General features: G+C 34.0%; 2 protein-coding genes across 2 annotated transcripts in view; both read right to left on the bottom strand.

Annotated features, from left to right (window-relative positions):
* LOC117120526 overlaps nucleotides 1-15,794 on the bottom strand; it is a 78,898-nt gene that overhangs the window by 34,385 nt on the left and 28,719 nt on the right. The window contains exons 12-17 of the mRNA XM_033265538.1: nucleotides 14,033-14,839; nucleotides 13,577-13,693; nucleotides 10,246-10,362; nucleotides 9,725-9,834; nucleotides 1,354-1,491; nucleotides 178-372 (exon numbers count right to left, since the gene is read on the bottom strand). Of these exons, the coding sequence (XP_033121429.1) occupies nucleotides 178-372; nucleotides 1,354-1,491; nucleotides 9,725-9,834; nucleotides 10,246-10,362; nucleotides 13,577-13,693; nucleotides 14,033-14,839 (1,484 nt within the window). The remainder of the gene's footprint in view (nucleotides 1-177; nucleotides 373-1,353; nucleotides 1,492-9,724; nucleotides 9,835-10,245; nucleotides 10,363-13,576; nucleotides 13,694-14,032; nucleotides 14,840-15,794) is intronic.
* LOC117120529 (sushi, nidogen and EGF-like domain-containing protein 1) lies at nucleotides 11,184-12,978 on the bottom strand. Its single transcript, XM_033265542.1, has one exon. The coding sequence runs from the start codon at nucleotides 12,757-12,759 to the stop codon at nucleotides 11,683-11,685; it is 1,077 nt and encodes a 358-aa protein (XP_033121433.1). The 5' UTR covers nucleotides 12,760-12,978; the 3' UTR covers nucleotides 11,184-11,682.

The raw sequence follows: 15,794 nt of genomic DNA, 5'->3' as shown, positions 1-15,794 counted from the left end.
TACAGTAGGCATCATGAAAGTTTACATATGAAAAATTTTGCTCTTTCTCATTCATTAGAGAGTAGAGAAAGCTTATGTCTGTGTCCATAACCTCTTTATTGGCAGAAGTGGTCATCATGATTAACGCATGACCCAATGTGACTCTCACTTGAATGGGTCTAGAAATTGATTACTCACAGTTGGCATCATTTCAGTTACGAATTCATCTGTTACCATCTCTGTCATTTCAGTGGTTACTTCTTCTGTTGTCTCATTTTGCCTCATTTCAAATGTTGGTGGTGGTGGTGGGGGTGGTGGTGGTGGAGGAGGTGGTGAGATTGAACGGGGTGGTAGAGGAGGTGGTGTGGTTGAATTTTCAAAGCTTGAAATTTCCTATTTGATAAGAAACATTAAATTCGATTTGAATTCCAATACTAAAGTTATCTATTGAAATTTATATAAATATATGGGTATTTTAATGGGTTTACTTTGATCAACAAGATGAATTAATTGTACCGGTAGTTACACTTCTTGTAACTTAGTATGTTGAGCCAATGAAACTTCATTGGTGCCATTAAAATTGAGTCTCAAGGAATTTTGGTTCTCTCCAAGAAACTCTACATTTTCTCCCGGAATTTGTATTTCTCCAGGATTTTAACTAATTTTCACAAATAGGGCTTAGTCTAACATAGTTTCCCATTCTTATGCAGACAATAAGGCAGACATAAGATTTATCAAACCGCCTGGGAAGCATTAACGTATTAAGAGTGACTTAAACCTGCCCAAGCCTATTTGGTTTTATAGTATGGCAATAAGTTTGTAAATGTTTGTACTGAGTTGTACATGCGTTTTAGTTAGTACAAGCATCGCAAATCCGTGTCAGACTTGCATGTCAGATTCTCCAGGAATATGACTTCCACAATTTGGCCTACAGTATAATACTATAAGCAGGAGGCAAAAAATTGTGATAATGTTAATTATCTCCATGCTAGAGTAAAACAAAAGCGAAACAGTTTAATACAAACAAATTACTCTAACATGGAGAAAATTACTTATGTGACACCCTATCTATTAACATAATTACAGTATTATATAAGGTGTTAATTGCATGACTTTTTCAATTCTACCTACTTTGGATTTTTTTATTTTATAATTATTGCTGTTCACTTGATCTTGAAAATGTATCCATGTACTCAAAACATCAATACTTTTTTGTCATTAGATTTTATGTTAAAATATAAAATTAGAATTTAGAAAAATATAATTTAAAATGTAAAAAAAATAAGCTTTTTTCTACATTTTAAATTAAACTTGTTGGCAATGATAATAACTATTAAAAATAAAGTATTAAAAATATAAAAATGATTGACTTACAGTTGTCAAAACTTGTGTAGTCATCTCTGGTGCATCTGTTCCAATCTTGGCTGACATTGTAGTCACCTCATCCATGGTGTCAGTTGAATCCTTGGCAAACGTTGTCATTGCTGGAGGAATGGTTTGGAGTGAAACCCCCTAACGAAATATTTCAAGATAATTTAAATTTGTGAAAATAAGAAAACTTTCAAAATCTGTTTGATGGTTTCATTTTGGGTTAATTTTTTAAGGATAAGACCTATAAATCTTGTGACTCATAAATCTGTAAATCAATTGGTGTGTACTGGGGTACATTTTAACTGACACCTTGTTCAGTGGTTAGGGTGTTTAGTGCAATTTGTGTGATGGTTGTGACACACTTATGATCAAATCAATACTGTATTTCATGTATTTACTGATGGAAAATGGTGACAAAAATCAACCATGACCATCATCTTATATTCTTTTTTAATAAAATATTATGAATTTGTTTAAAAAAAAAGAAGTAAACTATTAACTAATGCATGCATGAACCAAGGAGGTACATAACTCATTATTTATATACCTCCTTGCATGAACATTAAGAGTGAGATAGAAATAGATTCAAATGACAGACGCCAAAAGAAAAATGTGAATCATGCTTTAAAGAGTGATAGTTGAATTATTTTCATGCTGTGAGAAAAATATGAATTGCTTTGAAATGAAGATAATTTAAAACTTTGTACATGCAATGAGAACAAATATGAATTACTAAATGTGAGGTCTTGCCACAAAATTAATCACTTTGTTGAAAAATGATAACCAATTTTAGGAGATTATCTGAACACGTTCTCATCAACAATGTGTCTAATTTTGTGGCAAAGCCTCACAAATAAGAATGAGTGATTTAGACAGCTTCAAAATAAGGAAGAATGGTATTTTTTTTCTTTCTCATTTCTTTGTCCTCTACAAACATACATCATGAATCCACCACTGTATTATTTTTAGAATCAATTTTAACCATATTTGCTCCAATCCCATCATTAAATTAAAATATTGCTTTTGAAATATTTTTAGCATTTTTCATTTGTGCATATTAGATTTTAGTTAATTTTGATATTTCATGCATTTTTTTTGTTTTAAATAGAGAGAAAATTATTGGCTTACAATTTGTAACCATTATTATATGGTGGAGGGAAAAAAAATTGAAAATATTTCTGCAGGAACCAAACCAGTGGCCTCTTTTCTACTATCTGATGATCAAATTTCACTGATGTACTTTCAGGTTGAGAGATGGGGGCTGTTCCTGATATATTTGACTGGAGATGAAATAGGTTCTTCTTAAGGATGCACCAAGGACAACCTCTGCCAACTTTAGGCAGCTTAGCTAAGATTACAGAAAGCACTGACGCTGTGCTCCAGAGGACATTTGTTTGATTCCAACAGAAGTACAATTTTTTTACACATTTTGTTTGTTAGATTAATATAAATATAATCAGACCATGTGAGTAGCCAAGTCAGTTAAATTCTTTATATATTTATTTTACTCGAAGCATATAAGCTTTAGCTGTTTCTGTTTAGCTGTTAATTAATTCACTGAGGGAAAAATATTACAAACATCTTTACCAACCACAGGCATACTCTCTTCTTATACGATCTTACAAGATAAGTATAGATTTACCGTTACTTTGATGTCTTCATCAGAAACCATAGTAAAGTTTGTTATTTCACTAGTGATTTCTGTTGGTGCTGGTGGTGGTGCAGTTGTTTCATCACACTGTGTTAAAAACCTCTACCATTATTAGTATATCATGCATTATTTCTGTCACAAATTCTGTGGCTATTTTGATTGACTTTTATAGTCCAAGTAAAAAGAGTTATTTTCACTTTCAAGAGAGGAAACCATCAAATATCCTGATACTTCTTGAACTACATCAGTAATCATAATCTACAAATGTCTCATCAACATAGTCCCTTTTTGCATCTTTCGCTAAAATGTTGACAAAGTCTGCACTGTGTCGATGTAATAAAAATCCTTTGTCATATTATCTTGTCCATTGTTAACAGGTATTGTTGATTTCCAGTTCTTTATATTCAGAGATAATATCAGAATCTAGAACTGCTATTGGACTCAGCATCAAATTCTCTTTCGTCACTCTTAGAAGTACTGTAACTTGGAATTCTGACACAAAGCAACTTGCACCACTAACAGATTCATTCTACTATAATCACTTGAAATACCAGGCACTATTTTTGAGTCAGACCCATCAGAATCATTAATCTATTCTTCTTACTCCAACATTATTAGCATTATGGTTACTTACTCTACTACAAAATACTCATTCAGTACTCCTCCATACATCAGATAATAAATCCAGACTTACACATCAGAAGCAAGCTTAAACCACTATCAGAAGCCCCTTCTGATGATCAAACATCATAATCAAGTTCACCTTCATCACTCTCAGAAAACTCAGATATTTCACTTGCACAGCTGTTAGAAACTTGTTCAGACCCATCAATCAAAGATGAAAATTAAATTTGTTTGCATCCCTACCAGTTCTTCAGACACTCATGCATCATCAAATCCATTTGCACAACACTGTAGCTAGCTATTGGGGCAGTCAGGATGGGCCCATACAAACTGTCTTTTTACCTATTGACGAACGCTGTGGCCTTACTTTTTAAAATATGACCTATTAAAAAAAAAAATAATACTATATTTTACATCAATAAACTCAAAATACCTGGAAAGACTAAATACTATGGACCAATTAAACAAATTTAAAATGAGTTTACAAATACAAGCAAAATTGGACCTTTTAAAAGAGACCCATAATCTATACAAAAAAACTAAATAATATGGACCTACATGAGGCAACAGTTTCTGTTAGCAGAACTGGTCTATAGTGAGCTGTCAGATGGTGGAGAGTGAGCTGTCAGCAGCTTCATCAACTTAACTTAATTTGTTCTAAGAATGTCCATTGGGAGTTAACAAGATAGTCCTGTCCAGCAACATATAGCCATCCAAATGTAAACAAGCAACCGATTACAATCACTCAATTCTAAACGTAATGATCTCATGGGCTTTAGTGTCAATAAATAATTTAAGAGCTCATCGTTTTTCAGACCAATTTTAACCCTTTCCAGTCGTATGGCATCGCGATGACGCACTCTTCGGCCATACTTTATAGTGAGGGGTGTTGTACGTATGCCCTGTATAGCTTTCATGATAATCATATTATAGTTAGGCTGCCCTCTATAGGATTTTTTGATTGTGATGTAGAAGTATTTCTGTAGAGGGCCTCCTGTATTTAGACCAAATAAAATGCCTGTGCTCAGTAAAAACCCGACATTTGGTATAGATGATGTAATTTCCCAGCTTTGGTACAGCCTCAGGCAATGGTAATAGGGCAGACTGGAAAGGGTTAAAAACACACAATAATGAGGACTCATTTTAAAAAGTGTACAATTATACAACAAAACATTGTGGACCTTTAAAAAACATGTGGAGCAATGTAAAAACACTTGGAGACATTTCATGTCTAAAAAAAACATTTACAATTGAACTGTCTACAGTTTTCTCTTCAACTGGCGACCACATTTGAGACCTGAAAATGTGGTGGTGTCTCAGTCTCCATTTAGAGTCCCCTAAAAGATTGAGATTGTTGGTACTTCTGCAGAAGTGTTCTTGGAATTACAGGGTCTTAAATTGAAGGTTGTACTGTATTTAAAGTGGACACATGTTTTAAAGAGTGGACCCATTTACACGCAAAAAAATGGAAACCCAATTTATACATAACTATTTTTTAATGTATTGTAAGACCGTAAAATCTAACTAATTTAAACCCATCTTGAATCTTCTAATTGTGGACATGTTTTGTGCCTAAAACTAAATAATGTGGACCCTTTTTATCTAGATATAATTGTATCTACTGTGGACGTATGTCTAAAAAGTGGACACATATTATTTTACTTGCACACTTTAAAAATGTGGACATTTTCATGCATAAAATATAAGGACATAAATATGGACCCATGTTATGTTGACCCATGTTTTAAAAAGTAGACCATATTTTTTTAAAGTGGACGAGTTTTACGAATAAAATCTAAATACAAATGTAGAACCACTGTATAAATCTAAACCAAAATAGACCAATTAAAAATGTTAACTTATTGTGCACCACTGGGCCATCTAAAAGCGAATCATTTTATGTTTATACTTATAATAATGATAATATGTGAACACATTCACATTGAATTTTCACTCAAGAGTGCACACATTTTTTAAAAAGTGGAGCCACTTTGTATGTAAAAACCCATTTTCCAAATTTGTACAAATTGTATGTCTAAAATTATGTCAAGCAATCTTAAAAAGTTGACTCACTTTTGTGAAAAAAGTAAATAATATAAATCTATTAAACAAATTGATTAAAATAAAAATAATCTGGACTTATTTTTTAAAAATGTAACTCATTTTAAGCATAAAACTACAGCATTATTAGTATAGGTTTGAGTAATGTTTTCTATAAAGTAGAGATGTGACTTTTCCATCTGTATTAATTTATAATTTTAACTATTATTAGCAAATGCTAAATACAGTGGAGCCACTTTGTATGTAAAAACCCATTTTCAAATTTGTACAAATTGTATGTCTAAAATTATGTCAAGCAATCTTAAAAAGTTGACTCACTTTTGTGAAAAAAGTAAATAATATAAATCTATTAAACAAATTGATTAAAATAAAAATAATCTGGACTTATTTTTTAAAAATGTAACTCATTTTAAGCATAAAACTACAACATTATTAGTATAGGTTTGAGTAATGTTTTCATGCAAAGTAGAGATGTGACTTTTCCATCTGTATTAATTTATAATTTTAACTATTATTAGCAAATGCTAAATACAATGGACCCATATTTTAAAGTTGATTAATTTTTAAAATTGTGTACAATACTACTTAGGAACAATCTTTAAAAAGTGGATACATTTCACAACTAAAATCTTTGGTTTATGGAGGAACTAACAATACAATACACTAAAAAAAATACTTTAAAATTGGGTCCATAGTGGCCTATATCAATACCGCTGCATCACTCTCTAATTCACTTAAATGACTTTCATTGCCAGACCCAGATATATCAGAATCACCTTTACTTATATTACTCTCAGATATCCTTTCAGATTTTGACAGATCAGAAGCAAATTCACTAGTATCACTGTCAGAAACCCCTTCCGACACATCAGAAGCAAATTTACTTGCATAACTGTCAGAAAACCTTTCAGATTCTGACATATCAAATTCACTTACAGCACTCTCAGGAAACTCAGATAATCCACTTGCCCCTTCAAACTCTGACATATCAAATTCACTTAAACCACTAACAGAATTCTCTTGAGACTCTGATACACCAGAATCAACTTCATTTACATTACTCTCAGATATTCCTTCAGAATCTAATATACTTTCATTACTGTCAGAAGTCCTTTCCGATTCTGACACATCAGAATCAAATTTACTTGCATCACTGTCAGAAAACTCAGATAATCCACTTGCACTCTTTGATACCCCTTCAGACTCAGACACACCGGAATCAAATTCACTTGCATCACTATCAGAAACTCTTTCAGACTCTGATACATCAGAATCAAATTCACTTACATTACTCTCAGATATTCCTTCAGATTCTGATATCTCAGAATCTAATACACTTGCAACACTGTCAGAAAAATCTCCAGATTCTGACACATCAGAATCAAATTCACTGGCATCGCTCTCAGAAAACTCAGATAATTCACTTGCACTATCTGATACCCCTTCAGACTCTGACACACCGGAATCCAATTCACTTACATCACTATCAGAAGCGCTTTCAGACTCTGATACATCAGAATCAAATTCACTTACATTACTCTCAGATATTCCTTCAGATTCTGATATCTCAGAATCTAATACACTTGCATCACTGTCAGAAAAATCTCCAGATTCTGACACATCAGAATCAAATTCACTGGCATTGCTCTCAGAAAACTCAGATAATTCACTTGCACTCTCTGATACCCCTTGAGACTCAAACACACCGGAATCAAATTCACTTAAATCACTATCAGAAGCCCTTTCAGACTCTGATACATCAGTATCAACTTCACTTACATTACTCTCAGATATTCCTTCAGATTCTGACATCTCAGAATCTAATACACTTGCATCACTGTCAGAAAAATCTTCAGATTCTGACACATCAGAATCAAATTCACTGGCACCACTTTCAGAAAACTTGGATAATTCACTTGCACTATCTGATACCCCTTCAGACTCTGACACACTGGAATCCAATTCACTTACATCACTATCAGAAGCGCTTTCAAACTCTGATACTTCAGAATCAACTTCACTTACACTGCTCTCAGGAGCCCCTTCAGACTCTGATATACCAGAATCACCTTCACTTACATTACTCTCAGATATTCCTTCAGATTCTGACAGATCTGAATCAAATGCAATTGCATCACTGTCAGAAAAATCTTGAGATTCTGACACATCTGAATCAAATTCACTTACATTACTCTCAGATATTTCTTCCGATTCTGATATCTCAGAATCTAATACACTTGCATCACTGTCAGAAAAATCTCCAGATTCTGACACATCAGAATCAAATTCACTGGCATCGCTCTCAGAAAACTCGGATAATTCACTTGCACTCTCTGATACCCCTTCAGACTCTGACACACTGGAATCCAATTCACTTACATCACTATCAGAAGCGCTTTCAGACTCTGATACATCAGAATCACCTTCACCTACATTACTCTGAGATATTTCTTCAGATTCTGACAGATCTGAATCAAATACACTTGTATCACTGTCAGATAAATCTTGAGATTCTGACACATCAGAATCAAATTTACTTGCATCACTGTCAGAAAACTCAGATAATTCACTTGCACTCTCTGATACCCCTTGAGACTCAGACACACCGGAATCAAATTCACTTAAATCACTATCAGAAGCCCTTTCAGACTCTGATACATCAGAATCAGTTTCACTTACACTACTCACAGATATTCCTTCAGATTCTGACATCTCAGAATCTAATACACTTGCATCACTGTCAGAAAAATCTCCAGATTCTGACACATCAGAATCAAATTCACTGGCATTGCTCTCAGAAAACTCAGATAATTCACTTGCACTATCTGTTACCCCTTCAGACTCTGACACAGCGGAATCCAATTCACTTACATCACTATCAGAAGTGCTTTCAAACTCTGATACTTCAGAATCAACTTCACTTACACTACTCTCAGGAGCCCCTTCAGACTCTGATACATCAGAATCAACTTCACTTACATTACTTTCAGAAATTCCTTCAGATTCTGACAGATCTGAATCAAATACACTTGCATCACTGTGAGAAAACTCTTGAGATTCTGACACATCTGAATCAAATTCACTGGCACCACTCTCAGAAAACTTGGATAATTCACTTGCACTATCTGACACCCCTTCAGACTCTGACACACCGGAATCCAATTCACTTAAATCACTATCAGAAGCCCTTTCAGACTCTGATACATTAGAATCAAATTCACTTACATTACTCTCAGAAGTCCCTTCAGATTCTGACAGATCTGAATCAAATACACTTGCATCACTGACAGAAAATTCTCCAGATTCTGACACATCAGAATTAAATTCACTTGCATCACTCTCAGAAAACTCAGATAATTCACTTGCACTATCTGACACCCCTTCAGACTCTGACACACCGGAATCCAATTCACTTAAATCACTATCAGAAGCCCTTTCAGACTCTGATACATCAGAATCAAATTCACTTACATTACTCTCAGAAGTCCCTTCAGATTCTGACAGATCTGAATCAAATACACTTGCATCACTGACAGAAAAATCTCCAGATTCTGACACATCAGAATCAAATTCACTTGCATCACTCTCAGAAAACTCAGATAATTCACTTGCACTTTCTGATACCCCTTCAGACTCTGACACACCAGAATCTAATTCACTTAAATCACTACCAGAAGCCCTTTCAGACTCTGATACATCAGAATCAACTTCACTTACATTGCTCTCAGAAGCCCCTTCAGACTCTGATACATCAGAATCAAATTCACTTGCACCACTCTCAGAAGTCCCTGCAGATTCTGACAGATCTGAATCAAATTCACTTGCACCACTCTCAGAAAACTCAGAAAATTCACTTGAACTTTCTGTTAACCCTTCAGACTCTGATACACTTCCATCACCTTCAGAATCCAATTCACTCATAAATGCAGTCATTGTAATAAAGGATGCAGAACTAGTAGTTTCTAATGATTCTGAAACAATAGCAGAAGCTAAAGATGAATATGATCTACTAGGTTCCTGTGGTTCAGTGAATCTAACCTCAGTAACTCCTGATGTTGAAGTCATGGTAACTGCCTCTGTTATTTGGTTAGTAATGGCACCAGTTGCCTCCAATTGTTCTGTTGTCATTCCAGATTCAGTAGGTGCATCTGAATATTAAATAATATTTTCAAAAAAATGTTAAGTAAAATCTTCATCATGGTTGCAATATATGTCTTTATTATAGACGATACATGTATGGACTTGTTTCTTGCCATTAAAAAAACCTCTTTTATTCGTTTTAGGCTGTCATATACTATGTAATATATAATACTGTATTTCAATTTTCTTATATTTATTTTGCTTGAAACATTCTAAGAAAACGTGTCTCTCTGAACTAGAATTTACAAATATAAAATTGAAATTATTATTACATTATCAACTATAAAGAAATGAATTCATATCAATAAACATTTTATTGCACAATAAACATAACTCCTATTGGGAAAAATGTTTTTGATATATTTAATAGGGCAATCTGTTAATAGCAGGCTTGTGTAGCATTCTCAAATAAAACATACCTCTAATGTCACATCTCACACCTGTGAAACCTGATGCACAAAAACAGACATAAGCAGATGGATTCAATGACAAACAAGTACCTCCATTTAAACATGGAAAAGTGTCACACAAAGATTCTAAAAATAAAGGATAAAGAAAATTTCTGATTATTGATATACTGTAAAAAAAATGAATATTAAAGGATATCAACTAAATTATCAATTCCAATAGATACAGATATAAAATACTTTACAGATATACTGTCTTTTTTTATATTAAAATCTTTAAATTGATTATCAGATAATTATAGAGTATTATATATTTATTTTCTTCCTTTAATAATTAATTAACTCTAATTTGTAATCATAAAAAGTAGGAAATTTAAATATATACAGTAATTGCATTGTTCAAATTTGTTAGATACACACAGGCAGTGTATCATAAACTTTAATATAATACTTTTCAAGATCCATAACATAAAGAATCCAAAAAAATTGTAGACGGCTTTATTAAAGAAGAACCGTCATGACAATTGCAAGTATATTCAAAAGAAAAAAAAAATCAGATTTTGTTTTTCTTTTCTTTTTTTTGATAATTTTTTGTTCTCTTTATATTAATAAGAGATCACCTTTTTTGGGATAATCTAAGAATTTTATCTTATAAATTTCATATTACTTTTATTTATATAACCCTATGTATCTGTTTTTGAGGGATACAAAGGCTGCAAGCTACAACAATTTAAATTGCTTTTGTAAACAATTGCCTCTTTTACTTGTACACATTCCTGAAACTTCTGTTGAAATTATTTATGTTAGAATTTTATATAAAAAAAAAAGCTGAACAAAGAATGAGTGAATGGATGAGAAGACTGAATAGAATACCTTGCAATTTACACATAGCAGGTTACCACCCCACCCCAACCCAAAATACATAATTATTTCACTTTAATTAAGTTAAAAGTATTTCTTTATTTTATATATAAAATAATATATGATATGGTGCATCATACAAATCAGCTGCACTAAAAATAAGTCTGATTTTTATCACTTGTGCATGTGGTTTGTCACTGTGGCATTTAGGGGTAAAAAGCAGTGTATCTGATAGCTTGTTCAAAAGATTGCTAATGACTTTATGAAAATGATCTGGTGATGAAATATGTCCACCAGGAGTGAAGGACTGCACACTGTGCATGACATGCATAATATATCATATAAATGAATATGGGTAAAGAGCTCCCTAAGTGCCTTGGCAAATGCAGGCGTTACACACGACTTCGCCATCACTATTAAACAAACATAAAACAGTTTAGTTCAATTGTTTTTTCTCAATACATAAAACAATATCAAGTTTAGAAAATTGTGAGATATAGTAGAATGCAGTGATAAATGCAGAAACATAGATTGCCAGTAGTGGGATAAATTAATTCAGGGTGCAGTAATCTTATGGTCAAGTGATTTTCAGCATGCTAGGACAAGAGGTAGTTCAAGAAAGACAGTATTACCTTCATTTTCACAATTCAGGCCTTCATATTGATCAATACACTGACAAAGGTAGAAGTTACCAGAAGAAAAGCACCTGCCATTATTAATACAAGGGTTGCTTTCACATGGGTTTACAAACATTTCACATGTGATACCAGTGAAATATGCTGGACATTGACAAAAAAATGATGTCTCAAAATTCAAACAGGTGGCTCCATTGAGGCATGGACTGCTGTCACATGCAAGAACTACTGTTTCACAGTTCAATCCCCTGAAGCCTGTTGAACACTGACAGAAAAACAATGTTGTTGAAATCAAGCAGCTTCCCCCATTAAGGCATGGATTGCTGTCACATGGAGAAGCTGTACTTTCACAATTCACACCACTAAAGCCTGTTGAACACTGGCAGAAGAATGAAGTGTCTGAATACAAGCAGGTTCCACCATTATGGCATGGATTGCTGTCACATGGAAGAATTATTGTGTCACAGTTTACCCCACTGAAGCCTGCTGGGCACTGGCAGAAAAAAGATGTATCTAAATTTAAGCAAATTCCACCATTATGGCAGAGATTGCTGTCACATGGAAGAACTGTTGCTGTTTCACAGTTGACACCATTAAAGCCTACTGGACATTGGCAGAAGAATACTGTTACTAAATTTAAACAGATTCCACCATTAAAACATGGATTGCTGTTGCATGGAAGAACTGTTGCAGTTTCACAATTCAAACCACTAAAGCCTGCAAGACAGGTGCAGAAAAACGATGTCTCCAAATTCACGCAGATTCCATCATTAATGCAGGGATTGCTGTCACATGAGAAAATAAAAATTCCACAGTTTACACCACTGAAGTCTGCATGGCACTGACAAAGGAAAGAAGTCTCAGAATTTAAGCAAGTTGCTCCATTAAGGCATGGATTACTATCACATGGGAGAACAGCTGTTTCACAGTTCACACCACTTAAACCTACTGGACACTGGCAGGAAAAAGATGTTTCAATATTCAAACATATTCCTCCATTAAAGCAAGGACTGCTTTCACATGGCAGCATGTCTGAGAATCAAAAAAAGAAACAAAGGGACATATAACCATGTTTAATCATTTCATACATTGATGAAAATATATGTTGAGAACTGATGTACCTAGAATATTGATTGATATGTAGAACAAGGCTTAATACAGTAGCTATAAAAAAAAATGAAGTTACTTTAGGTATGGTGCCGTCATTCTTCACCTATTCTCTCTCTTTCTTTATCTAGGAATATATACTGGTGCTGTACCTAGTTGGTTTTAATGCCAAGACATTAAGCTACAATATCATAAAAGGATCTCAACGGAAGAAACCATTCCTTTAAATCCCCATCCCATGGAAATTGTTGCCAAGGTAAGGAACCTTAAACAGTGTAATTAAACATAAACCTTTGTGTTTTGGGTCAATTTTCATAATTTCAGCTGTTAAATAACATATTTTGATTGGTCTGTTAAGTTTGACTGATACTACAGTACTTCTAATTAGATAACAATGGTATGACAATTTTCACACAATTATTCTAAAATAATAATAATAATAATAACAAAGATTTATAAAGCGCACATCTCCACCAAAGGTGCTCAAGCCGCATAATGGAAGAGAAAGCTCAGTACTTGTACTTAAATTAATTTAACATTAGAATCATTTATCAAGGAGTGATAAATGCCTCCAGATCTTTGATGATTTGAAAAAACACATTTACAAAATATCATACTAAAATGACATCATCAAAGAAACTACTGTGTATGGAAAAAGAATGATGCACTAAAGTTCTCCCTTAGAGAGCTATATTCCTACAGTAGTTGGAAAGGTTGTAATTAAATTAAACAATCTGTACCTTGAAATTGACAATTCGATCCTGAATATCCAGCAAGACAATTGCAAGTATATCCATTATCACTGTTCATGCACTGCCCACCATTGAGACAAGGGTCGCTACCACACGGTAGTGGAACTGCAAAATAAGTTTTTCTTGAAAATATAGTCTCAAAATAAAAAAAAAAGTTTGGCACTTCACCAGATATTTGTTGAGTGTCTTTACCTACAGTAAGTTTACTAATGAAGATCGGCACTGGGTGGTTTTGAACCAGATGATCATGTCCTCCAATACCTTATCCATTTCTCAACACATTTTAATGCTAAAATTTGCATGAACTTGCAACTGAAATATTATTTCATCTTAAAGAAGACTACATGTATGTCTGTAACTATAATGCTATATAATTTATATTTACATAAATATCTATTTATGAAATTAAAAGGCAAAAGTTAAGTTATGAAAAAAAATTATTACCTTCATTTTCACAATTTGTTCCAAAATATTGCTCAAGACACTGACATATGTAGGAGTTAGCTGTAGACAAGCAGGAGCCATTATTAAGACAAGGGTTGCTGTCACATGGCATTACTATGGTTTCACAATTCATACCAGTGAAGCCTGCAGGACACTGACAGAAAATTGATGCCCCTACATACATGCAGGTTCCATCATTGAGGCATGGGTTGCTGTCACATGGGAGAACTATTGCTTCACAATTTGTACCAGTGAAGCCTTCTGGACACTGACACAAAAAGAATGTCCCAAAATCCTGGCATGTTGCTCCATTAAGGCATGGATTGCTGTCACATTGTAGAACTATTGTTTCACAGTTCTCCCCACTGAGACCTGCCGGACACTGGCAGGAATATGATGTCTCTAAATTCATGCATGTTGCTCCATTAAGGCATGGGTTGCTGTTACATGGTAGAACTATGGTTTCACAATTCAAACCACTGATGCCTGCTGGACACTGACAGGAATATGATGTCACTAATTCAATGCAGGTTGCTCCATTAAGGCATGGATTACTGTCACACAGATTAACTGTTGTTTCGCAAGTAAGACCACTGAAGCCTGTTGGACACTGACAAAAAAATGATGTTCCAGAAACTGGACTCAAGCAAGTGGCTCCATTAAGACATGGATTGCTGTCACATGCACTAACTACTGTTTCACAGTTCACACCACTGAAGCCATCTGGACACTGACAGAAGAAAGATGTCCCAAAATTCGAACAGATTCCACCATTAAGGCATGGATCACTCTGACATGGCAGTTGGTCTAAAAAAAGAAAATAATATGAAACTGTTACGATATTTAAAATAAATAGGCCTTTTATATATATTAGTTAAATATCACAAATACAAGTTTTGTTTGTTTACAGTCAGCTAAACTTATATTGCCTTCTGTGTGCACTGAACTGTAAGGATCCTATTAAATCTATTGGTCGATTTCTTACAGACTACTAATGTTAAAACAAGAAAGGTAGGCCATTACAATAAATAACTTTATTGTATAATGCATTCAATTAAACAAATGTAGGGTTGTATACACCTAAAACCCAAACGCACATGCTATGGATCAAAATGAGTAGACCTAAGGAAAGGCATGTATATTTCTATGGTAGCCAGAACATAATAGGGAACCCGGTTAGACCTATGACCTCACTTTATAAATTCAGACAAAAGGCATAATCCCTTGCCAGTACATTGGCATTCTACTTCACATTTCTGGACTTCATTTGGGTATTACATTTGAAATAGAATGTTCAAAATATGAAGTAACGCATCATCATATTATTACTTAAATTTCAGGAAAAAATTGCACAACAGAATACACAGCAGGCACATTTTAAATATAGAAGCTTTTACAAATATTGTACAATTGTATCTGTACTTGCAGGAAATATGATCTCAGAGCTTGCCAAAAATAGCATATTATAAAACAACATGATTTTGCAACAATACTTGACCTTTTAACAGCTACATCAAAGTTTCATCAAGGTAATTCAACAAAAGGACGCACATCTCGGGACATCAAAGGCTATAACTCTGGCATCGACATTCAATGCGCACGTGCGTCCCTACACGCTGAACGTCACAAAAACCATAGCAACCAGACCAAAAAACCGTCAGCGTACATGACGATTTACCCACGCACGTGTTAGTTGCCATGTTAGTCGCGCGTTGTGCGGTGATTACAAAGGCCTAATGATATTTTGCACTAACATTAGACT

Source organism: Anneissia japonica, unplaced genomic scaffold (genome assembly GCF_011630105.1).
Source record: "Anneissia japonica isolate Jap-2015-1 unplaced genomic scaffold, ASM1163010v1 scaffold287917_len653891_cov171, whole genome shotgun sequence".
Taxonomy (NCBI): domain Eukaryota; kingdom Metazoa; phylum Echinodermata; class Crinoidea; order Comatulida; family Comatulidae; genus Anneissia; species Anneissia japonica.
Note: the sequence above shows the minus strand (reverse complement) of the source record. Positions and strands in the feature narration are given on the sequence as shown.